Source organism: Dicentrarchus labrax, unplaced genomic scaffold (assembly GCF_905237075.1).
Source record: "Dicentrarchus labrax unplaced genomic scaffold, dlabrax2021, whole genome shotgun sequence".
Lineage (NCBI taxonomy): Eukaryota > Metazoa > Chordata > Actinopteri > Moronidae > Dicentrarchus > Dicentrarchus labrax.
The window spans coordinates 24,960,174-24,984,698 of record NW_026136701.1 but is presented as its reverse complement, the minus strand read 5'-3'; the positions used below and the strand labels follow the sequence as shown (position 1 = coordinate 24,984,698).

The window sequence follows — 24,525 nt, the reverse complement described above, 5'->3', positions numbered from 1 at the left end:
GATGTCTGGTGGAAAAAACTAACAGACAGTCCAAACTCAGGTCCAGTCATCACAAAACTCACAGGATAGCTTTAAACATACCCTGAAAGTTTCATTGAAAGCGACCATTGGAGAGCTTTACAAATGGGCAATCACACAAATCAGACTATGAGTTTGTCCAATCATTACAAAACTTGCAGGATATGTTTCATAACAATGGTGAACCACATGTGTAAAACCATTTTGAAATTTCAGACCATCTGTGTCGGCTCAAACCCCAGAAGGCCACTTGCGGCTGCATTCTTCATTTGCTTTTCCTCTCTCCTGTTTCCCAGCCTGAGCAGGTCTCCCGTCTCAATAAAATTCACCCAAAACACCCTGAACAATATTTCACGTCTGTCAGATCAAAGTGGTCCACCTTCAGCTGTTGCAGGACAAAAGAAGAGACGCATTCATTGCTTGCAGACTCCTGGTGTATTATTGCAATACTTCAATGGCTGTGTGAAAGGATTCAAAGGTGCAAGAATCATAAAATTCTGTCAAAGCATGAATGAACTTGAGCTTCTTTAATTCAGATGAGAAAGAGAAGTGACAAACCCGTCTGGGGAAAATTCACAGTTCATTGCTTTTCTTGAACAAACACTCTGTGGTAGATCAGCACAGCAACATCTGTTGGACAGACGCCATGCTTTTCTTTTGTAAAGTGAATTAGTTGACCTGAAATCAAAGAGAACTTCAAGCTGTTGAGGAATGTATATGTCCCTTTTTGTTTACTGAAAGTTAAAAAGAGGCAAAATGCCAACTGTCATCTGGAAGATGTTTTTGAACTGTCTGTGATGACGTCATGAACACAAGACTAGACTTATAGGTCATACCACTGGTTCCCAACCGATTAAAGTTTAGATTATTATTTAATATATATAAATTTAAACAAAATCTGACAGGATAAGACAAAGTGAAGACCTGAACACAAGTTACATTCACATAAACAGCCTCAACCTGCATTCAAAAGGTTAAAACAACAAAAGAGCTGATAGAACAATGGCCGTTTGATTGTTAGAAATAAAAAAAATACATAATACAGACACAAAAGTTCCCATAAATGTCAGGAAAACTCATCTCTGATTCAATATTCACAGGAAATAAAAACCAACCTTCCAAATTGCTCATTTTACCCAGCTTCCTGCTGTTATTGTGGTCACTATTTTGGGTTAATTGGATTTCCTGCATTGAATATAACATGAAATATCCATAAAATGTGTCACTTAGTCACTTTACTCAATGATTGATAGGTTGGGAACCACTGGTTTACACCACAGCACAAAGAAAAACAACATAATTGGAAAGAAACTAAATGACAGACGAATCAACAGAAATGCAAATGTGTTAAATTAATAAACCGAAACTTTACACTAACATAAGATAAGATGTTCCTTTATTGATCCCCTGTAAGGCAAATTCAAATTGGCACAGAGGTACAGAGGAACATACTGCAAGGAGTAAAAAGGTAATACAGTAAAATAAAATATAATAAAACATGAAATAGCAACATGACATCTTAAATGCATCTTGCTCCTGTACATGTTCATAGACTGCTGCAGACGAGAGCGCTTTTTATTTACTGTACTGATGTTTCTGGTTGCATGTTGTTGCATCTGTAGTGTGTGCAATCCCTCCCGTCTGACACAATGTTTGATTAAGAAACCCACAAAACTCCACTTTAAAAATGTGTTTTCCTTCTTGTTCCTTCACTCAGACAATGTAAAACCTCACCAGTTAGTTCAACTAAAATATCCTAAGTACTTTCAACTAAGTATCAAGTATTTATTGTTGAGGTAAATGAAGTTAATTGAACTTAAAACTAATAAGTATATTACACTCATATGCAGCATTTCTTATATTTAAAATGTTTTATTTATCTGAATAAAGTAAGCCTACCTTTAATGCACCTTCTTTATACAGAAGTTACCACTTACATTAATGAGACAGCCTCACATCTGTATTTGACGGTTTGGGAATGAGACTCAACAATCAACTATCTTCAAGCCTCAAACCCAAAGTGTCTTTCTATCTTTCTCAGCTCTGATTGATTGCGTTCGTTCAGGCCCGGTGGATTCTTATAAATGTCATTAGAGGCCCTAGAACTAGTCAGAAGAACCTGATTTACAGATTATCTGTCTCATGAAAGATTCAGCAAATATGACAAAAAGTTATATTCCTATTCCTACTGCAACTCTGTAACACTGTAAAAGCTACAGTCGGCTGTAAAGACTCAATTTTGTGTCCAAACATGTTGTCATAAATTGTTGAGAAATGTTTCTGTGTATTGCATATATAAAGTGTACAATACATTAGTTTCCCACTTCCTAAACTCTGCTGAACCGGCCACAGAAGCTTTCTGTTTGTTGATAGGGAATAATTCTGCACATTATCTGACTTAATAGCTGTTATTTTCCTCCCACTATCACATTATGTTGTGTAATTTCTAGAATCTACATGCCTCTTGCACACCAAAATCCCATTTCAGTGCTCAGACATGCTCAATACGTACAATACTTTATTTTTCTGGTAAAGATGGATATTTTTGTCATTCACAGGTTTCTTTGATGTAGAAGTATGGCTTTAGTGAGGTATGCGGCCACAATGCTTTGGCATCTGGAGCGCGGAAAATCAAACATGTAACACCTTTTTCTGAGGAAGCAAGATAACAGGACACACATACACACACAGACAGAAGGACAGAAAGCATTTATTGGCAGATTTCAATCTCTCTTTCTGTTTCCAACAGGAAATTATCTGTTCTCTTCATGCCAGGAAGTTTTCTCAACAACAAAACACTTTCCCTCTTTTCATCCTCCAACACTTACAATATAATGAGCCTCAGATCTGACGCAAACCTTCATTCAAAGCACAAAAGCCTTATTGCGTCACATGTTGAAACACACGAGACACATATTTCATGTCCCGATGAAGCCTCTGAGAGGAGAAAGCTCTAAAAAACTGCGCCTGCTTTATTCAACAGCCGTTTTTCCATCCTCTGATTTCTGCTTCATTTCACACTTGTGCACAAAAATCTGAAAATATTTTTTAATCAGTTTAGTCAAACCTCAGAGAGATGTGTAATTCCAAACAGAAATCACTTAAACTAATCAATCAATGTCATGTTAAGAGACAGATTTGGGACATTTTGCATCAGAATGTGGAAGACAATCAGGATGGAAACTGTAACGGTTTGTTTCATTGTAAATCCTAACAGCATATCTTCATTAAAGAGGTAAGTTAACATGACTTAATCCTCCAAAACTGAATTCCTAATTCCCAGAAATTAAACACAAAAATGACTCAGTTGTTTTTTGAGGGAACTTAATTTATATTTTAAGTATTGGTGATGTAATTCCAGTTTGATCCATTAACTCACTTAAATGGACTATATGTTATAACTGGCTTATTTGCATTAGTGGATTCAACTTTCTTCTTTAAAACATTTGCATAGAGAAGATGCATTTAAGTTACTTTATACATATACATTCTGTAAACACGTTGAGTGTAATATACTCACTCATTTTAAGTACAATTAACCCTAACCCTAACCCTATACCTTAACAATAAATGAGTTGCTTGTACTCAAATCAAATATTTTTTATATTTAAATATGTTTAAATAGCTAAAGATAAAGATTTTATCTCAGAAAATGTGTTGTTTTGGTAAAATATTTTGTAACATTTTAGGAGTTTTTTAGATATTTCGACTTCTGTGATAATTCTTCTGTATTTGGTATTTAATGGCTTTTTGTCTGTGAAACCAAAAATAGTTATTTGATAGTTGCTGTTTATATATATATATATATATATATATATATATATATATATATATATATATATGAAATGTCACTGTAATCAATTTTTATTTATAGTAAAATAGAAAACAAAAAACAAATAATATAAAAGGAGAGATTCTGCAGGATGGAAAGGTTAAACCAACTTAGAGAAAATAACATCAAATCACTCGGTTTTATTGTCTGAATCAGCTTTTATTTACTGAGTAAAAGGAATTTGACCTGGTTAATTGGTGCTGACACATTACAAGAAATATCACAATACAAAGGGTCACAGAGAGTTGATGTGCTGTAGGACAAAAAGAACAAGTTAAACCTGATAAACTGTGAGTGAGAAACACCTCATTGTCTTTAAATTACACAAATAAATCCGCTTTATGTCTCAGCATTCTCATTATTTGGAATTATTTCCCTTCTTTTACAGATAGTTTGTAGAATATTTTAAAGATCTTCTCCATTAATGCATGTATACAAATAGTCGGCTTGGAACAATAATGTGTTTATCCCACATTAAAATCTCTAAGAATGCCTCTACTGCTTCTACCTAATTAAAATTTCTAAAGTTTTCCTGCTGGACACAAGATATCTTCTACTTTACAGTAAACTCCATTCTCAGTGTCTGTGCACTGGTGGATCTCACTTGTATAAGTTGCATAGTGGACCAGGACTGACCTCCAAACTAGTTGTGATTTTCAGTGAGCTCAGAGAAACTTTCCACGTTCAGCAGATGAGTGTGAAAGCATCCTTCTAGAGTCAAACTCTGCACATACATCATTCAAACACCTCACTGTAGGAACAACAGTGATTTCTGAGTGGAGGAGGACTTTCAGATGTCTGTAATTATTTCATGTTGAAATCTAACTTCCTTGGACACTAATTAGCAAGCGAGTAGCTCTTGGGTTGCTGGTGTCGGTCTATTTCAGCGGTTCCCAACCTACCAGGGGTTCCCAAAGCTTCAAGGGGGGTTGTAAGACCTTCTGAGGGGTGTAGGAAAACTTGAAACCATACTAAGTAGGAGTCCTATATATCTCAGCATTTCATTCATTTCAGTGAAGAAAACTAAATTATTTTTTAGTTTATTTTATTATTTAAGACATAAAGTAAAGAGAAAGTGGTGAAGACCTGAACAAGCTGTATCCACAGAATCTCATCAAAAACAGCCTCGTCCCGCTTTGGAAAAGTAATTAAAACAATCAAAGCGCTAATGGAACAATGGCGACGTGTCAGGGGGAAGTCAACACTGAATTAAGTCTGTATGATTGTTAAAAATGATAAAAATATCTAATACAGGCAGAGAAAAAACAGAAAAACTCATATCTGATGATGATTATGAATATTCAGTCACTGTTTGAGTTAACTGTCATAATTAATCAGAAGTCGTTAGTTTACTCTGTGATAGAACAGGGATCCCTTAAGGAAAACGTTTGGGAACCTTTGATTTTTGACATTTGACATTCATTGTCCCCACAGAATGACGTTTGCATTACATTTACATTATTGAGTGAAATATCCCTGCAACCATCGGATGAACTTCAGATTGTCCCATTACTTTTAGTTTACCTGCAGAAACATTACCAACTTCAACAACAAATCAGCGAGTTATTAAGAGCCTGTTAGCATTCTTAACACAGCTGTATGTAATGAAAGATGATTTATTTATTGCTATAATGCCGTATAGTATAAGCAACAAAAATAACAAAAGCGTAATATTTCATCACTTGTGCTCGTCCCATCAGGACAAACCTCTGCTGATATGTCATTGTGTCATTATTTCCCTTCACAGTGATTCCTCTCTGCTTCCTGAGCTGCCTCAACGTGTTATTTTAGCAGACCAAAGTAGAACAAATCCTGGAAGAAAGGTGCAGTTTTATTGTGATGCCTCATTATGCAGCCACATTATCTGAAGAGTCTGAATCTGCAGACGTTTGTCAAAGGATTATTCTCGTAGATGTGCGGTTTAATGGAAAGAAAAGAATAAGAACTATAATTTGCGTTTTGTGAGAAAATCAATTCAAGGTAAAGTGCTTAAAGATATTGTTTATTATTGAACTGAATCCAGATCCATATAACGAGATGTCTGCGGTCCTTGAATCAGTGCTATGGAGGTTTCCGTGTCTTTGTCCTCACGTGGACGACCTCTGTGCACTCCTGGTGTTTGGCTCGTTGCTGTTGTGTAACTGCAGCTTCCTCATGCTCACTTGTTTGGCTCGTTTTGCGTCACAAATGGCACCGCTGAATTGGCCATTGTGCTTTCTCTCTCTCTCTCTCTCTCTCTCTCTCTCTCTCCTGGCAGTGAATTCAGCACATATCGCCAGACCCGCAGCTGTAACCGAAAACAATAACGACAATAACACAACGATGCTGACCGATCACAATTCCAACAACAGCTTTTATTCTGATTATTTTTTGGTTTCAGACTTGCTGCATTTTTTTTTTTTTTTTTTTTTACAGCGTCCTTCCAGAAAGAACTGGTAAGATTAGCTGGATAATAACTTTGCTGTGGAGGGGAAAAAAAGCCACTCATAAATTGTACACATCATCAGAGGCACAACAGAAACACATGCAAACATCAACAGCGCGGGTGTGGTGAGCCGTCTCTTGCTTGTATTGTTTAACAGCAGATTACATTCCGGTGTAATGTTGCCTCCAGTGTTTATTTATTTAAGCAGTCTGCATGGTGTTATGGGTGCTGTGGTGGGGAATCTTTTGGTTGGAGGTGGAGAGTGGGAGGACAAGTGGGAGGACAACAACTGTAAACCACTTCCGAGGATCCTGTTTGTCAGACTGGATGGAGTTCACTCTCTTTGTTAGTTTTCTTTTAAGTGCTGCTGAACAACATCTAATGTAAAGGTTCAAAGCTTGCAGACTCAACCACAGAGGTAAAAATAACACATTTACTGTAAACCATATGTGTTTGCATGGGATTGTGGGCTTTTCTGCAAAGGGGAGACCTGTGGGTACCCATAGATCCAGTTATCATTTAGATATCTTGAGGTCAGAGGTCAAGGGATCCTTTTGAAAATGGCCATGCCAGTTTTTCCAACGCCAAATTTTAGACTAACTTTGGAACGTTATTTAGCCTCCTTCCCAAGATGCTAGCATGACATAGTTGGTAGTTTCATATGATACCAGTTCACTTTACTCTAGCTTTAGAGGAGTGGAAGACTTTCCCATGCCAACACCCTGAAACCAAAGTATTGGAACAAATTCAAATTTGGACCTGACGACGGGAAGGGGAACATCAATCAAATTTTACGGCACTACAAAAACAGCCTCTCTAGAAACAAGCCAAATATTCTTAAACATAATAAGATTTTCTTGTATTGAGCAAAAAAGATCTGCAGTCAGTCAGTGGGGTTAGTCAGTTTTGCTTGTCTAGAATTCATGAAACAAGCATAAAAATCTATCCACTGAAAGACTGTAATGGGCCTTAGAATTTACTTTAAACTATAGCGCAATAAAGACTTTCTTAAAATAAGTATTTTTGGTCACTTTATTGAGCTGAATTTAAGAATATGTACTTTAATCTAACGATAAGACACAATTTATTAACATAATAAAAATAAGTGACTTTGTCTTAAATGAAGGCACCAGAAACATCTTCTTTTTAACATTTTTAAAAAAACTAAACAGCTGCTTTATTTCTAACACTGGAACCAGACGACTTTCTCCTGAACTGAGACATTGTGCGAGTGGCTCTTTAAAATAAGGAAAATAATCTTGTTCCTCTGTTGGGTTATTATGCAAACCATTGTTGTAACTGAATGGAGCTCAATATTAGCTGTAATATCTTATTTAGACAAAGATATGTGTTCCTCAAACGAGATTTCCTTTCTAATTGACAAGATTATTTTTCATTTTATACAAAAAATTAGACTCATTTCACAGAAACAAAGCTTTTTAACTTTCTTTAGATTCATTTTTTACAGTGTACAGCATAAAACACTACATCATCCGTAGAGAAAAGGATAAATGTACTGAATGTGCTAACCTAATAATATTAATGTGAAGAAATAGAGTCACCTCAATATGAAAAGACAGCTGCTAACGCTCTGGGTGCTCCTCTTTATCTGACCAGCGTATAGTACAGCTTCAGTCCCTGCTGATTCGTTAACTTCACACCACATCCAAAGTTCTGTAAGTTCGGAGACATCTTCCTCTGGACCAAAGTGCTCGAGCGACCTACCAACTTGCAAAAGCTTGAGTTGCTGTCACGATTCAGATAATTAGAATATAATAATAACCCTGCTCCTCTTCTCTCTCTGTGTGTCTGCAGCTGGTCTTCTACGTGGTCGTGCAGACGTTGTACACTCTGGGTCACAGTCTGTCTTTGATCGCCCTCACCACAGGGAGTGCCATCCTCTGTCTGTTCCGGTAAGACCAAATGTTACAACATTAGCACACGAGATGAAACCTCAGTAGTGCTTGTGGGTCTTCAAGATACAAAACCTTAAAAGAAAAAAAAAGGCTGATAGCAGAAGAGTGGGTGGTGGTAATTTCAAGCTCAGTTTGGAGGTCTTTGTTTTTTGGTGTTTGTTTCTTCATGTGCTGATTGACGCGTCAGCAGAGTCTGAGGAAAAGCTGTCGGTTTTAAATGAACAAGCGCTGGCAATTTCACAGCTTTATCATTAATTGTCAAAGGATGTGTTTGTGTGCGCGCTCAGTTTACACATTAATTGGATTTAGTTTTATTCCGTTTGTTAATTTAAATTATGTTGATTGGAGCTTTTTATTTTCCACCTTTTTCTTCATTTTGCTTTTGGGATTAGTTTTAAAAAGCCACTGGAGGTTTGACCAGAGCTGTAACGTAGTAAATATGCATAAATCATGTTTGTGAGAAGATTTCAGAATCCAGATACATGAAAAAACTTAATTTTATGGCTCATTATATCAAACACTTTAGAGGTTGAGTAAGAGGCTTCTTTTTTCTTTTAAAGACTCCATTAATTAACATTATCACTGTACATGTGTTTGATGATGGTTAATCCTCTCCTCCTGGGTATCAAAACTATCCATACTGACTCTTTATTCATATAGTAGTGCTGTCAAACGATTGAAATATTTAATCGCGATTAATCGCATTAATGTCATGGTTAACTCGCAATTAATCGCACATTTTTATCTATTCTATATGTCCCTTGATTTTCTCATTTTAATGCTCTCATCAACATGGAAAAGTGGATCGGCTTGCTTTGTGCAAATGTTGTTTTTATTGAAAACAACATTGGCATATACTGTAGTGTTCAATTTCACACTAACATTCTCACTTGGAGCAAATAATCTCTCACACAATGTAACACTGTCCATCAATAAAAGGATGAAAAAAATACTTTGTCACACAAACAGCCCCTTCAACAGCCCTTTCTAAGGGATCAAAACAGGGCGATACAAAATAAAATGATAAAGTGCACATGTAAGGTCAAATATAGGCCTATAGTGCAGTTAAACCATGGCTATATACTTTTTTCAAGTTTGCTTTGAACATAGCAGTCAGGCTACTGCTCTTTATTCACCAGAGGCTCAACCCTGCCTCTTATTTCAGAAAGAATGAACAGTAACGGTTACCAATAAAAGGTAAGCCTACTACTTCTTTGCTTTGAGCCAGTTACTCAAACAGACAAGCCTGTTGACATTTTCAGACAACAAGGAATCCATCCATTTCGGCGTCTCGCGCTCGCAGTCCACTCAAAATGTAACGTCTACTACTCTTAAACAAGTGTGTGCGGCGTGCCTGTTGTTTTGTTTCCGGTCTAGCTAGATCCGGTGTGGTGTTGTAGTTTTTCTAACATTACTAGTTGTTGCAACAGCATTTTTAAAAAACTACAAAGTGTGCTAGGCGTTAACCCCCGATAAAAAACATTGACGCCATTAAAATGGGTTTGGGTTAACGCGGTTAATAACGTTACTAAGGTAAACATGCTTTCAATATGAGGCCAGGGGTGTTCCTCCTCGTCTGTGTCTGCATTGCCGACGGTTGATTCTGACATTTTTGTTTGCTACGACTGTAACGCTAACCCGTCCCGCCGCTGAGATTGAGTATGGTCACGTGACGAGACTGCACAACTACGTTTGATTGGTGAAACACAGTCACGTGGTAGAGCAGAAGTCTCTCTCTCTGTCAAAATAAATAAAACATTAAAATGAGGCATACGCGGGGGGGGATAAAAACAATGACGCGTAGAATACCAAAGTAACGAGCTCATTATAGCCTAATGTTGTGGAGCAAGAGTACAGTTTCTTCTTCACAAATTTACTCAAGTAAAAGTAAAAAGTATAGTGATTTAAAACTACTCCTAGAAGTATATTTTTTTCAAAAACTTACTCAAGTAAATGTAACGGAGTTAATGTAACTCATTACTACCCACCTGAATATGATATGATATAAACATGGATACAGGTGCTTTTTGTCCAGTGATTTAGTCAACAGCTCTACAAATATGTTTAAGTGTGTAATACCTCTTTAATATTGGCACAAAAATAACCCAACTTCAGTCCAAAGAAGGAACTTTTCAAACTTGAACTGTTTCTATAATCTGTTTATTGTGTATCTGCGTAACATCTATGCAGGAAGCTCCACTGCACCAGGAACTACATCCACCTCAACCTCTTCTTCTCCTTCATCCTGAGAGCCGTGGCCGTGTTGGTGAAAGACGACATCCTCTTCAACCGAACATCGCAGTGCTCCAACCAGCCATCGCTGGTGAGTTCGCCACCTCTGTCTTCACTGAGCCTCGCCGTGTCCCACGGCAGCGAAGAGGACTAGAAGCTACACACTCATTTGTTAACAGCTGTCACAGAGGGAAAACTGTTCCAGTGTGATGCTTCCAGCCACAGTTTGTAAAATGAAATGAAAATGTAAATTAGGTGTTAGAGAAATTAGACTTTACATTTTTCTATTTACTTGAATTTTTTTCGCAAACCTCTTACATAATAAAAACTGGCAAACCATCTAGCGTGACGGTTCATTTACTGATACCAGAATTTAATTTAGTCGGGATGACTTTGTCTAGCACACAGTCGGGATGATGGGAAACTCCTGACTGAGGCTGCATATAGTTTGACAGCTTTTGACAACAGTGCTAATAAGTCCCAGATTTCTGGTACCAATACCTAAACAATATGTTTTCTTGTTGCTTTTTAAATGAATTATTGGATTACACAGCCAAAAAACTATCAAATGGTCATTCACAGACTGACTCACAGCAGTTACTGTGGGTTTGTAGCTATTAGGAGGCACAGATCTCACGTACAAGACCTAGAACCAATCAGTTTCATATTTCTCATGGACATTTATGATCATATGCTCAAGGACGTCTTGCAGTTGCGTCGTTTCACAACCTTGAAAAAAAGATTTTATTGACTTAAAAAAACTTGCACTATAACTTCCACAAAACTTTGCAAACCTCTGCTGGCGGTTGTGGCGGTATTACAGTAGGTGCTTTTCCATCTGTCGCCTGGTGGAGATCTGTACTCTTCTAGTCTGAGAATGGATTGGCCCTGTGGCTTTGGGGTTAAGATGACAACTATGAACTGCAAACGGTTTGATTCCAGCCAGGGTCCTTTGTTTCCTGTCATCTCTCTACTGTCACTGTCGAGCAAAGGCATGAAAAGGGCCCAAGAAAAATTATATAAAAGAAGAAAAAGACTAAAAGCCTAAGAATCTCATTGACAACTTTTAGTACTTAACAGCCTTTGACACTTGAAAACTTTTAATGCTCTGAAGCCTGGATATTTCGCTAACTCTTCCTCCATTACTTGCCCTCATCATACAACCCTCAGTGTCTCTGTGGATGTAAGAGTCTGTATCAACACTCTGGTCATGTACATCCCTGCAAGGACGAACAATAGCATGTGCACTATAGATTCATAGTAGAAAATGACTTAAAGGTTAATTCTGTGTCACTGCTAACATTGTCACATAATTGCTGATAGTTTTGTGACATTTAACATTTTAATATTTAGATACAAAGTCCATATCCTATTACACATCTTTGACCTTTGTACGTGTTTTTAGGTGGGATGTAAAGCCAGCCTGGTGTTTTTCCAGTACTTCATCATGGCCAACTTCTTCTGGCTGCTGGTGGAGGGCCTGTACCTCCACACTCTGCTCGTTGTCATCTTCTCTGAGAACAGACACTTTATCGTCTACATGTTCATCGGCTGGGGTAAGCTAGAAGTTTGGCTCATTCAGTTTTCATTTAAAGGCACAATTCTTGATTTGGTTCAGTCGCAGCGCTCTTGTCGACCTTGTTTCCGGCGGTGGCAGGAAGATGTTTTCATAAACCCACTGTACACTACGTAGTCAGCATCAACAGTTAGAGACTATCCGGTGGAGAAAGTGGAGCTGCTAAAGAGCCAGATTTTTATTCAAGAGTTGGTGGAGACCAAACCAGAGCTTGAAGGAGATTAAATATTGGATTCATCAGATGGACACAAATAGTGTATTTGCTAAAGCATTTCACGTATCTATCAGCTTATTGTGGAGTTCTGGTGTATCATCTTTATATTTTGATACTAGGGTTAGAGTCAAGACTTAAGTTGAAAGAGAGAATTCAAGCTTTGATGTCAATTTTTTGTTAGAAACAACATGCTAGTGTCTTGTATCTAATATCGTTGAAATAAGTGTGCAAATTGTAATCAAGTACATTTATGTTGATACATTTTAATTTTGGGTATAGAATTTAATCATTAAACATATAGATAATGTTTTACATCCATTACATCAATGTTTTCCCCGTGGCATTTTGCAGGAATCCCGACCGTGTTCGTCTTTGCGTGGGTGATGACGAGGATTTATCTGGAGGACACAGGGTGAGTGCCGCCAATCAATCATGAACCAAACATTCGTATACATCATACAGTGATTTTATAATTCATACATTAACTCGTATATCACATTAATCTGCATGCATCTGTTATTTGCTATGTGTCAAGGGGATAAATCAACATACGTCACACACTCTTTCAATCTGTTTATTATTTTCTCCTTTATTATGAGATAGAACACGTGGAATTTAAATTAGATGAGGCAGTAGCACTCATTTCTATTCAACAGGACAGCATCTGTTATTTCATTAGTTCACAAATTACATTTTATCGATTAGATTCTGTCAGCAGACAATAACCATATGGGAATGTGGCTCAGTTTCCAGAATAATAAGACAAATATCCCACGTGTCAAAGAGTACTTCATTGAATTAGTCAGCCGGTGGGATTTGCATTGAGTAGTCATTATGAGCCCCGGTGCCATGGTTCTGCTCGGCTTCTGTTGCATATCATTACAGCTGACACAGCAGCTCATTATTGAGCGAGTTGTACTGAGTGGGCGTATTCTTAAAAAGACTTTGTGAAACAACTCTGCAACAACAATTACAGAGCAGCAGCTTGATAATAAAGGACAGCAAGGATAGCGCTCCACAGTGTGAGGAGACTGCGGAGAATGATAATGAAGCTCAAGCCTGCAAGTTTCACTCCTGACCTTGGAAAATAGTAGCTTGACGAAATACCTCAACGCTTGTTCTGGACCAAACTGCCTGAGATGCAGTTGAAAGCTCCAGAAAAAGCTAGACCTTGAGATAATTGAGTGTGATTTTTGTAGTATTCAGGGAGGGATTACTCCACCTAATCTGATCTGGAGAGCTGGAGGACATGGTTGAGGATGCCCGGATAAGTGGCCTAGAATGAATGGATGGATTTGTGACTTAGACTTGCCCTGAAGGATATGAGACTTGAGTTAAGACATTGAAAAAGAAGCTCTTGGCCAGATTCAAACTGGCAAACTCATTTTTGACATCAAGGCTTAAGGTCTGGCTCGGCTGCTTCGAGCCATCCGCACTGTTCTGAGGCTGTTTTGTTTTACAGATAAGTTTACTATAATAGTTACATTATGGTAATTTATGGTTTCCCCTCAGATGCTGGGAGACAAACGACAACCCCATACCCAACTGGGTGATCAATGGACCAATCGGATTCTCCATTATGGTAGGTTGAGGTTCATTACCTTCTGTTTGTCTGCAGGTGTTTCACATGTTTGTTGGTTCAGGTGCTTCCAAATGGAAAAATGAATGTTGGTAAGTATTAGGGCTGCAACTAATAATTATAAAATAACCCAAAGACATTCAGTTTACTAAGGACTAAAGAAACCAGAAAATATTCACATTTGAGAAGCTGAAATCAGAGAATTTGGAAATGAATTGATCAATTGGTTAATAAAATAGTTGGCTATTAATTTAATAGATGACAACTAAGTGATTAATCGATTAATCGTTCCAGCTGTACAGTAAAAGGCTTTTTCTAGCCAGCATTATTTAGCTAACGTTAGCGGCCTACTCAAGAGCAAGAAAGTAAGTAAAAAGTGTGTTGTTTCTTTAATTTAGTAGTTTTGGGATTTTAAGAGGCAAAAATGAAGTCACGTCTTTTAGAGACCAGTTTGTCTTACTAGCGCCCCTATACACCACTTTGGAATGTTATAAAAAAGCTTGACAGACCTGCCATGGCCTTGTTATCCCCTTTTTTCATTAGCAAAAGCCCCAAAATTCATATATAAGGTTAATTTCACTCAACTGTTCACATTTGTAATGCGTGAAAGGGAAGCTTAACGTCAGTCTATCCACTCATCACTGGATGGATCACTCACTCACTGAGACTCTTATTGTCTTAACTTTCCATTCGTTGCTTTCCGTGGGTGGAAAAAAAATGTCCAACGAGCCAAAATAAAATCTCCCCTTGTGGGTGTTCTAATATTTCTGTTATTTCCTCCCTGTCCCCAAGGTGAACTTCATCCTGTTCATCAGCATCATTCGGATCTTGGTCCAGAAGCTGAGGTGTCCTGACGTGGGTGGCAACGACCAATCACAATACAGGTATCTCACACGGGGCCACAGATTTAATTATTTTTGAGCAGCAAAAAGCTACACAGATACAAAAATCCCATCTTGGTTATGTGCTACAAACCATTTTTTTCAGCTTCAACTTTTAATAAAAGTTGACAGATTGTGTCAACATTTATGTGTCATTAAGCAGACACTACACCTGTTCAGTCAGTGTAGGCTACTGGGGATAAAAGGAGTCAGCCAAAAGCCTCAAAATATAAAAAACAGATAATCTGAGACGCCCAGAACATTTTTCATCCCCTCTGTGTTTGCTGTCTGGAGAGATAAGAGTGGTGGTAACGCTCATGCAACAAGACAGCGTTCCATGAGGCAGCCTTTGTGAAATGGAGAGTGGGGCGTGAAACCTCCGTGGAGCGGCACATTCTTGCACGATTCAGTGTCTGCTCGAGTCTTGGCCCAGTCAGAGGCGGTGTGTTTAATCTTCGGGCATTTTTAAGGGAAATCTGAGCTGTGCTGAGTTGTCAGGTATTCTCGTGTCCTGCAGCTGCAGGGATCCGAGATTCTGAGGCGAGAGGTGATGAAAAGCCTGGACATGCTCGGTTTATTCCACAGAAGAATCTCCTGTTAGTGTACCGGAATATTCAGTGTCAGGACAGTGTAGTCGGTGTAGGGCTGATCAGAGTCGACACCTGGAGAGTGATACTACGAGGAAGGATTTGATCATCTTTTATAGGAGTTGGAGGGGTAATATGACGCCACATGAGTAGCTTTTTTTACATAACAGTAATGGAAATGTAACATTTTCCCGCTTTTCAGCCATGCAGATGTATTCGGTTTTATTTGCCCACATTTTGAGATATCCACTGCTGAGATTCTAGAGTCCCTAACGAATCCACTTGGGTTCTAGTAATCCAATGTCTGACCGATCAGATCCAGATAGTGTGCCATTCCCTTCCAAGGGGTTTTGTGCATCAACATGTCTCATATCCAAGTGGATTCTATGAGCTCTGATTACGCGATGCATCATATCATATCATCACTGGAGAAACGTGTTTGTTGAGTCAGGAAGAGTGTGTGAACATGTATTGCTGCTCTGTTCGACCAAGGCTGTCTTACAATCGAGGAGCACCATGCTAATGCCAGCGCTGGTGTTCTGTCACTATTTGTGCCTGTTTTAGCTGACTGCATTTTAGAGCTGCTCTAATAATCCTCTGGTCCTGTTGTAACTGGAACACCCACAGAAAACAGGGCTCAAAAGCACCACCGGAGACAGGATAGGTATAGGAAATGATAAATTACTGATGAATGTTTTATGATACCCATTGTCTCTGAAAACACACATTGCTGTTCAGTTTTTTTAATTTCCATCTGATAAATACTCAGAATATAGCGAGTAAGTGGACTTTCAGTTAACACTCTCAGGCAAACCACATTTCAAGTCTCATGAACACAGATTATAAAACCCAAATGGCACAAACGTGGGGCCAACTGACCCTATACAGTAAATCAAAAATATATGCTTTCATACAACACGAATACAAAACACTAGATCTGTTACAGGTAAACAACAAATAACTGTTTTTGTCTTTAGGAGGTTGGCCAAATCTACTCTCCTGCTGATCCCACTGTTTGGGATCCACTATGTGGTCTTCGTTGCTCTCAGTGAATCCATCGCAGAAGATTACAAAATATTCTTCGACCTGGCCCTCGGATCCTTTCAGGTGCCGTATTATTAGTCCCTCCACCCACATGTCTACTACTACGTCGTTGATGTTGAATTACGTCTGATGTTTGTCATTTTTTGTTAAGATTACTGTTGTTTTTTTCAGGGTCTGGTGGTGGCCATTCTCTACTGTTTCCTAAACAGTGAGGTAAGCTTTCATTGTATGAAATGACACAGTAAAAGTGTTTAGTAATATTAGTGAGAAGTGAGTGAAATGTGTCACTTCTCATTAACATAATTTGTATAAAACACAATTTCCTTTTCAGTATTTTAAAATAATATATAAAATATAATTAATATATATAATTATAAATATATAATTAAAATATCCCTATAAATATCTCTGCACTCAGCTGATAACATGCTTTTTAAAGCATGCTTTCTCATTTAAAATACACAGCTTAATTTCAATGTGGTCTTAAGTGGAAACATTTAAGCAGCAAATAAGCAGTAAATTATATTGGCAATTTCTTTGGTTGGAGCTAAAATTTGTGAGTGTCCTAATCTCATCATTAGATTTTTGTAATTATATAATGCGAGCAGCATGTTCTGAAAAAAGCAGAATGGCTTTCGTTTACACATACTGCCACCTCTTGTATGTTGCAAACACTCTTTTGCACACTGTAAAACAGGGAAAGTGAAAGAGGGATAATGATGTTGTCAGGTGGCGAAGCACCTTGTCATACGTCATACATGCCGTTAAAGTCACCAGCTATGATTGGTTGGAGTTCGGTGTGTAGTCTGATATGTCTCTTGGCCAAGTCACAGCAAGAATTATTGACTCTATAGTCACCTATTCTGAGCCACAGGTTTGATTATATCTGTTTGTAACATTTAAATAACTTTAAAAAAATATTAATCGAATTTTTCAGGTTCAAGGCGAGCTAAAGAGAAAGTGGCGGAGTATGTGTCTGGACTGCCGCCTGAGCAGAGATCACCACTTCAACAACACCTTCGCCTCCAGGAATGGTTCAGACCACATGGTGCAGTTTCACCGCAACTCCCGAACCCAGTCCATTCTGCAGTCAGAGACCACAGTGCTGTAAGGACCTGAGGGATCTTTAAAAAAAACAAATACAGTCTCCAGGTTGACCTGGGTTGAATAATTTTACAAAATGATGTGAACACAGAGTTGAGGTGAAGTACCACATGGGTGGGACCTGCACATTGTTTCAGAGCAGATTTTGGTTTTAGCTTTACAAATCTCTGTGAGCCTTCAGCCGTTCTGACCCAAACTGTGAAGGTGTGCTTGTGTTTTCTGCCAACAGAGAACCATTTTTATTCAGTGTGTTTATGTCGTGTTTACGTCTTGAGCCAAGTAAGAACGGGTCTTGTAGGCAGTCTTTGCAACATCCGGAACCTGATGTTTAGTCCGTTTATCCTGGACCTGTGCGCATGGGTGAAGTAAGAAATGTGCACGTTACATGCATCAGTTAAATATTTTTAAAGAAAAGTGTAAGGAAACACTGCCATTCTTCTCTTCACATTCAGCAGAGCTGTAATTTCGAATCGCGTTGCAACCACGATGCTGCCGTTATACTGCCATTTCGGAGCCATAATATTACGTTACATATACATTGTACATCAGCTACAAAGGGAAATCTTGCAATACTATTGTGTTCACAAGTGTTCATAGTGTGACTGACTTGGAATACATACTTGGTATATTAACCTAAGGAGAAACTGTCCTCCTAATGTCAGCATTTCAACATCTGCCCAAAAACAACAGATGTATGCTTTCAAGTGAGTCCTCTAGTGGTTGTAGGGATTATGACTCTTATCCATTGGGAGCAAAGGAGGAAATAGCGCAAAGTTGTTGACAACAAAACGTCAGACATTAACACTCAGTGACCACGGTCATTCCCTAACCCTAGCCAATTAGTTCTTGTGCCTAAACCTGACCAAACCTTAACCATAGCGGTGTCAGATCAGAAAACGTAGTCTTGAAAAGGTGATTTGTAACCGCTTCTGAAGGCACTGACAAACAATGTCGTCCAGCCAATAGTGGTGTCAGATCATTTATGGTTTAATTTGAAGGACTTGTTGAGGCAATAAGATAAAGGGTTTAACTTTTAAAGACTGTTTCTTTGGGTCCACCCATTGATGTTTCACTCAACCAAGCAGCAGAAAAGCAGGTCTGCTTAGTTTTCAGACCTTCTTATGCCAAGGTCGAAGTTTTCATTCCAGCTCAAAAGCTTTTTTTCCCACCAAGTTCGCAGGAAAACTGTGACAATTTGTTACTTAAGTGACGTATTCTGTGGTCCATAGTGGCCACACCCACCCATCTGATACTTGAAGCTTGTTAAAATCCCTGCTAAGAATGATTCACAACTGCATTTTGACCCAGGTCAGCACATGAGCCCTGGTTGTCTGGGCTACTGGTGAAAAACACTGGTAAAACAGGGTTGTTTTGTACTGATTCAGAACCCAAACTGTTCTGGCATCATTTTTAATGTACATTTAATGAACTGCTGTTGTCGAGCAGTGCTGTGCATGCTCCAAACCCTTTTATTTGTGTTACGATGGCACTGACACTGTGCTGTTATAATGTAACAATGAAGGTGTTCAGACTGAAGAGGTCACGTAATTAAAAGGGAAACTTGTGTGTCCACCGGGCACTTCTGTTGAGATTGGTGGCATAACCACTTTAAACTTGATTTAATGACAAGCTCAATACAACCACTACAGTTGTCATTTGCACACATACAGGAGTCTCAGGCTGGAAGAGGGCAGGATGTATTTCACAGACTTGTGAAATTTGAGCAAGACTGAGGTCTTAGTGGGAAGCCTGCGAGGGATCACATCCCACAATGCTGCTGATCTGGGAACACTGCACACAAAATAATGAAACAAATTAATCTAATCAAAGCCTTGAACAGGAGGTTTGCACAGAGCTGTTTACTCAAACCCACACCCAGCTAATGCAGGATTTGCATCCACTCTCCCACCTGCTCATGTAGCCATTTTGATCACTCCCACCCAAAATACTGCTTTCTGTTGAAAATCCTCTCTTCCCCATCCCACAGGGAAAATAAAAACCATATAACCACTAGGGAATGTTTTTGATCTGAAGAAATGCAAATACTAAAATTTTTGTTTAGTAGGCCAAATCTTAAAGACTTGAACTGAAAACAAACATTGCTAGAAGGCGTTGAAATAGATGAAACGTGAGGGTTTGCAATCCAGATTTTGGAAGGTTACATTGATATTGTTATTGTTCTCCAACAACGCTCTATAGCATTCGTTGTATGTGAACGGTGTGTTGAGCAGATTTGCCTGTGGGAATGTCTTTGAATAATGACAATGTTCAAAATTACATTTAAAAAACCAACAAGTTTAACATATGAAAAGGAAGTGAGTGGGTTGGTGGCGAGAAACTGCATCTTTATTTCTTACACCAAGGAGATTTATGTTTTTTTTAGTCCAGTTTGTCTGTCCTGACTGCCCAACAGATATCAGTGAAATTAAAAGGTCCAGTGTGTAACATTTAGGAGGATCTACTGGCAGAAATGGAATATGTTTTCATCAGTGTTTAATCACCTGAATATAATATAATTGATGTGTTTTTGTTACCTTAGAATGAGACATTTTTATCTACAAACATGGACTCCACTATTGTCTTTTTACAGCAGCGCAGATTGGACAAACCAAAGAATGGCTATAGATAGGGCCTTTCGCATTTTTCTGGAGCTTCGTGGCCACCGTAGCTTCCTGTACATAATTCACAGCCCGTTCTCATGCAGGTCATTAAATACAGACGTGAGCATTGTTCAGTTACTTTCAATCTGCAACTTCACTGCTAGATGTCACTAAATCTTACACACTGGTCCTTTAAGGCCTTGAGCAATGCAAGAATGGGTGATTTGTGTGTGCAAATAGAGCCCCTGAGTAGTAATTTAAAGAGCTTCACATTGCAATCACAGGCAAAATTCTCAACACTGCTAAATTTCTATTTAGATACTGATATTAAAGAGCAACTTAACACACCTGAAAATCTTATATTTGCTCTGTTTTTAAAGGTCCTATGTGTAACATTTAGGAGGATCTGTTGGTATAAATGGAATATAAAATGTATAGGTATGTTTTTATGAGTGTGTTATCACTTAAAAATAAGAATCGTTATGTTTTCGTTACCATACAATGAGCCTTTTATATCAATAGATGCCGCGGGCCACCTTCCATGGCGTCTGTCAACATCAACTTTCGTGTTTCTACAGTAGCCCAGAAGCGACAAACCAAACACTGGCACTAAACTTCTGCATCTACTGTAGTTTCTCCTCTGCGCTTGGAAGAGGAGAGTGAAATGCTACAACGCTAGATGCCACTTAGTCCTACACACTGGTCCTTTAAAACTGGTATATGTTGTAGAATAAAAGCTAATTTATAGTCAACATACTTCCACTCACTCCAGCAGAAGCATCTCTTACAAGTCACCAGTTAAAGCAGAAGGGCCAGGTTGATACAGGAACCTAAAAGAAAATAATACTTTGCTTATTAATGGGAATAATGTTTGTTTTATTCATGCAATCAAGTGTTACACAGCAGTTGCATGATATTCTCAGTGTTTTTGCCTTTTTTTCATTGCTGTTGGTAAATGGCTGTCAATGTGTCAACTTCTTGTAGAATCTAATGTAAATTTTGTCAAGAGATAACTAGAAAAAAAAAAGAAAAGCTTGCTTTGTGCAGCGTGATATATTTGTCCTTTATATGTTGTCTTTAATTGTGGCCACAAGACAAAACAATCTGGTGACACTTGCCTTAAGGCATACACAATAAGAGTTTATTTTGAGTAATCACATTTTCACACTAACAAATATAACTTCTTCATTATCTCTAAAATGATAATTCCACCTTTTAAGATCTTTGGTGAATAAGTGCGATAACTTTAGTACTGTCTTTAAGTAAGTCAGTCCTAATTTTAAATAATGTTATTCAAAAATGATAATAACAATCATCTTTAATGAACACGGCACTCAAAACCAAACATGCATGCAAATATACATCAACTCGGAGCCAGACCCCACTGTGCCTTAAAAGATATTACTAAACACAGATCTGGACCAAATTCACATTTAGATTAATGCCTAAAGTTGTTATCCAGAATCTGTCAGATAGAGTTGGGGAAGCAAAACAAGGAAATAGATTTGCCAAATTTGGTCAATTTAGGCAACATCAAGGCAGTTTAGGGTCCTGGATTCTCCATGCACCGGTTTTATAGATACACCTGAGCATCATTTGCATAAAAGCAGACATTTTGTCTGTCAGATGTTGTTTCCATGCATGTAGATTGAGAATGACAGAGGACCAAGGATTAAACATTGTTGAACACCACATTTCTGATGGTCTGCAGAAGATCTTGGCTTGTATCACAGCAAAGGTTAGAGAATAAGGTTTAAATATACCATTCAATTTCAGTTCCAAGGCCTCATGATTGTCAAGTGCTTCAGCCAGAATATCTACATTTTGTAAAAAGGGTTGGAGTTTTTGTGGAGAAGAGGTTGGATGAGAAAGCAGCAGTGTGTTGTGCTGAGAAATCTTAATTAAACAAATTGTCCTCTTTAAGGCACAATATCCTCCTAATACAGATTTTTATATCTATTACACGTTTTTTGGAGGATATAAAAGTAAGACATAAACAAACACTGTAAAAGCTTCATCTGGTTTAAGATATTCCATTTTTGTTTTACTTGACAGCTTTGGCAGAGCTGCAACTAACCATCATTAATCATTTGGTTAGAAAAGTATAAAGAATGCAGATTTTCCACAAGCCCAAGCTGTTGTGTTCTGATGTCTTATTTTGTCTGACAAACAATCCAAAACCCCAAAAGGTATTCAATTCACTATAATATAAGGCAGTAAACATTTTAAAAAATTTTCCTGCTTTTTTAAAAAGAAAAGTAATATTTTTTTCCTGTCCATTCACTAATGAATGGATAAAGCAACTGTGTCACCTGATGTTGCCTGGCTTCTTATAAAAGATCCTGTCAAACATGTCAAGGCAAAGAAACTAAATTAAAAAACAATACAACCTTAAAATGGTTCTGATAGCTTCCATACAAATATCAAACATTATAATCCAACACAACTGTATGCCTTAAGACAAGTGTTACCAAATATATTACAAACAGGATGTCACCGTGTTACTGTATCATAAGACATCTATGTGACTGTAAGTGGTTGAGAGTATACGTAACACTGAAGACCATATACAACACTCACAGTGTTGGTTTGTTGAGTGATTTCATATTTAATGTTGACTGACATGATGCTGAGTATCATGTCCTAATTCAACACATGTATTTGTATAGAGACGCCATGAATGTCATGCAAAAGAAGATTGATAAAGGCTATCTTTGTAAGCATTACACTGTGTGAATGTAACTCTTTTAAACTCAGCATTTTGATATTGTGTGTTCATTTAGAAGCCTATCCTTCTTAATGTTAGGAAATGTGATTTCTGGGTAACAAAGTCCCTGAAAAACAATCTAATTAAAACTCGCTGACACACCCCTGAAAGCCATTCTATACTTTTGGGAAACTTTAAAATTATTATACTAACATCTTATCAGCTGTGTGTCCCTCAGGCACATCTAGCCCATCTAAGCAAACAAGTGTTAATGCCTCATTCACATCATGTGGGATGGAAGGTACTGATGTTGGATTCCCGTGTTTCTGCAAGTGTTCACGTTATCGGACAACTTGAGAAAGCACCAGCCACTCTTAATGTGCTCTTGCCTTTTACTCTTTAAGGGAAGTTCTAGCTGTCTTACTATCTTACTTTCTCACGTTTAAATCCCAAATACGAGGTCCACCAGATGTTACCGTCATGACTCACATGTCCACTTGAGGCCTTTGAGAACAGAAACGTCTTCAGACAGTTTGTTCTTCAGCCGGCAGAAGAGTTGTTCTGCCGACATCTGCCGTATTTTGTTGCGTGTTGAAAACAGATGTGCAGATATGCTCATTTATGATCGATGTGGTTACAGATTTTGCTTTAATAGTCTCTGCACACCTAAATATGACAGGTGCGCTCGAGGAAAGCACAACTCCTGCACACTGTTTGCTCACATCTACTGCTGGTAGATTAATCCATTAACAGACAGGTAAATACCAGATGTGCATCAATCAGACTGAAACAGCGTTTCCCAAACATAGGCTAGCTGCCCCTGGACACATGAGTGTTTGAAAAGGCTGTGTGTTGTCAGAATTGTGCAACACTATCAACAAACCCTAACCCTGCACATTGCAGCTACAGTAATGGTTACACTTAGGCAGAGATTATGATTATGGTTACAGGTAATAAAAACAATAATGTTAATTGTAGGCCTGTGACAGTGACTGTGGTTCCTGTTCTCAATATCCTGGATATCTGGATAAGCAAAATGTTTGTTAGTGTCTGTCAGTCTGTACAAGGTGACCATATCCTTAAGGTCACCTGACTCTGCCTGTTGCTGCTAAAAGTGGCAAGTGGTGCTTGCTAACTATAAGCTGGAATAAAATATATAAATGTAAAGGAATGAAACATGGCATTGCTTTTCTTGACTCGATGTTGGCAGAACTGAGATTACAACAGTGCTTATCAACACCAGTTGTATGCCAAGTCCTATGGATCAGATGTCATTATCCAGTTAATGCACCCAGATCCTGATCACATGTGGGCACCTACTGTCTGCCTTGCTACACAGTATAGTACACTACTTTCTTCATTTGAACTGAACGTTTACTGGACTTTAATTGCCTTGAACGACAGACTTTGACTGATGTTAGGCCTCCATGTTTGTTGGCTTTTTCAGGCACTTGCACATCTTTCGGGGCCAAGTTGTATACATTTGAGCTTTTAAAGTTTTCCAGTACAAATTAGACGCTGACGTGAACAGTAACATTCAGAAACTGGTAATTACCGTAACTCCCACATGATGTGAATACAGCAGCAAAAACACACTCAGTCCACCCACACAAGTGTTTTCACGGACGCCTGATTGGACCTCGTTTTGCTCCCTCACTCTCCTGCTGCACAGTCTTACTTGCGTTTAGGTGAGGTCTAATCAGTAATAACTGATAACACCTGTGTGGGTGTGTAGGCTATTTATCCTCATGAAATCTCATGAAGTACGTCAGTAAGCCCAGTGGGAGAAAGCAGTCCCTTCATACAGTAC

The 24,525-nt window shown here is 38.3% G+C and overlaps 1 protein-coding gene across 1 annotated transcript in view; it reads left to right on the top strand.

Annotated features, from left to right (window-relative positions):
• Positions 1 to 22,885, top strand: part of vipr2 (vasoactive intestinal peptide receptor 2) — a 64,101-nt gene extending 41,216 nt beyond the window's left edge. Inside the window, exons 5-13 of the mRNA XM_051388794.1 lie at positions 8,091 to 8,188; positions 10,382 to 10,514; positions 11,829 to 11,979; positions 12,565 to 12,625; positions 13,726 to 13,795; positions 14,585 to 14,676; positions 16,238 to 16,367; positions 16,476 to 16,517; positions 17,242 to 22,885. Of these exons, the coding sequence (XP_051244754.1) occupies positions 8,091 to 8,188; positions 10,382 to 10,514; positions 11,829 to 11,979; positions 12,565 to 12,625; positions 13,726 to 13,795; positions 14,585 to 14,676; positions 16,238 to 16,367; positions 16,476 to 16,517; positions 17,242 to 17,415 (951 nt within the window). The 3' untranslated portion in view covers positions 17,416 to 22,885. The remainder of the gene's footprint in view (positions 1 to 8,090; positions 8,189 to 10,381; positions 10,515 to 11,828; positions 11,980 to 12,564; positions 12,626 to 13,725; positions 13,796 to 14,584; positions 14,677 to 16,237; positions 16,368 to 16,475; positions 16,518 to 17,241) is intronic.
• Positions 22,886 to 24,525: the final 1,640 nt, after the last annotated feature.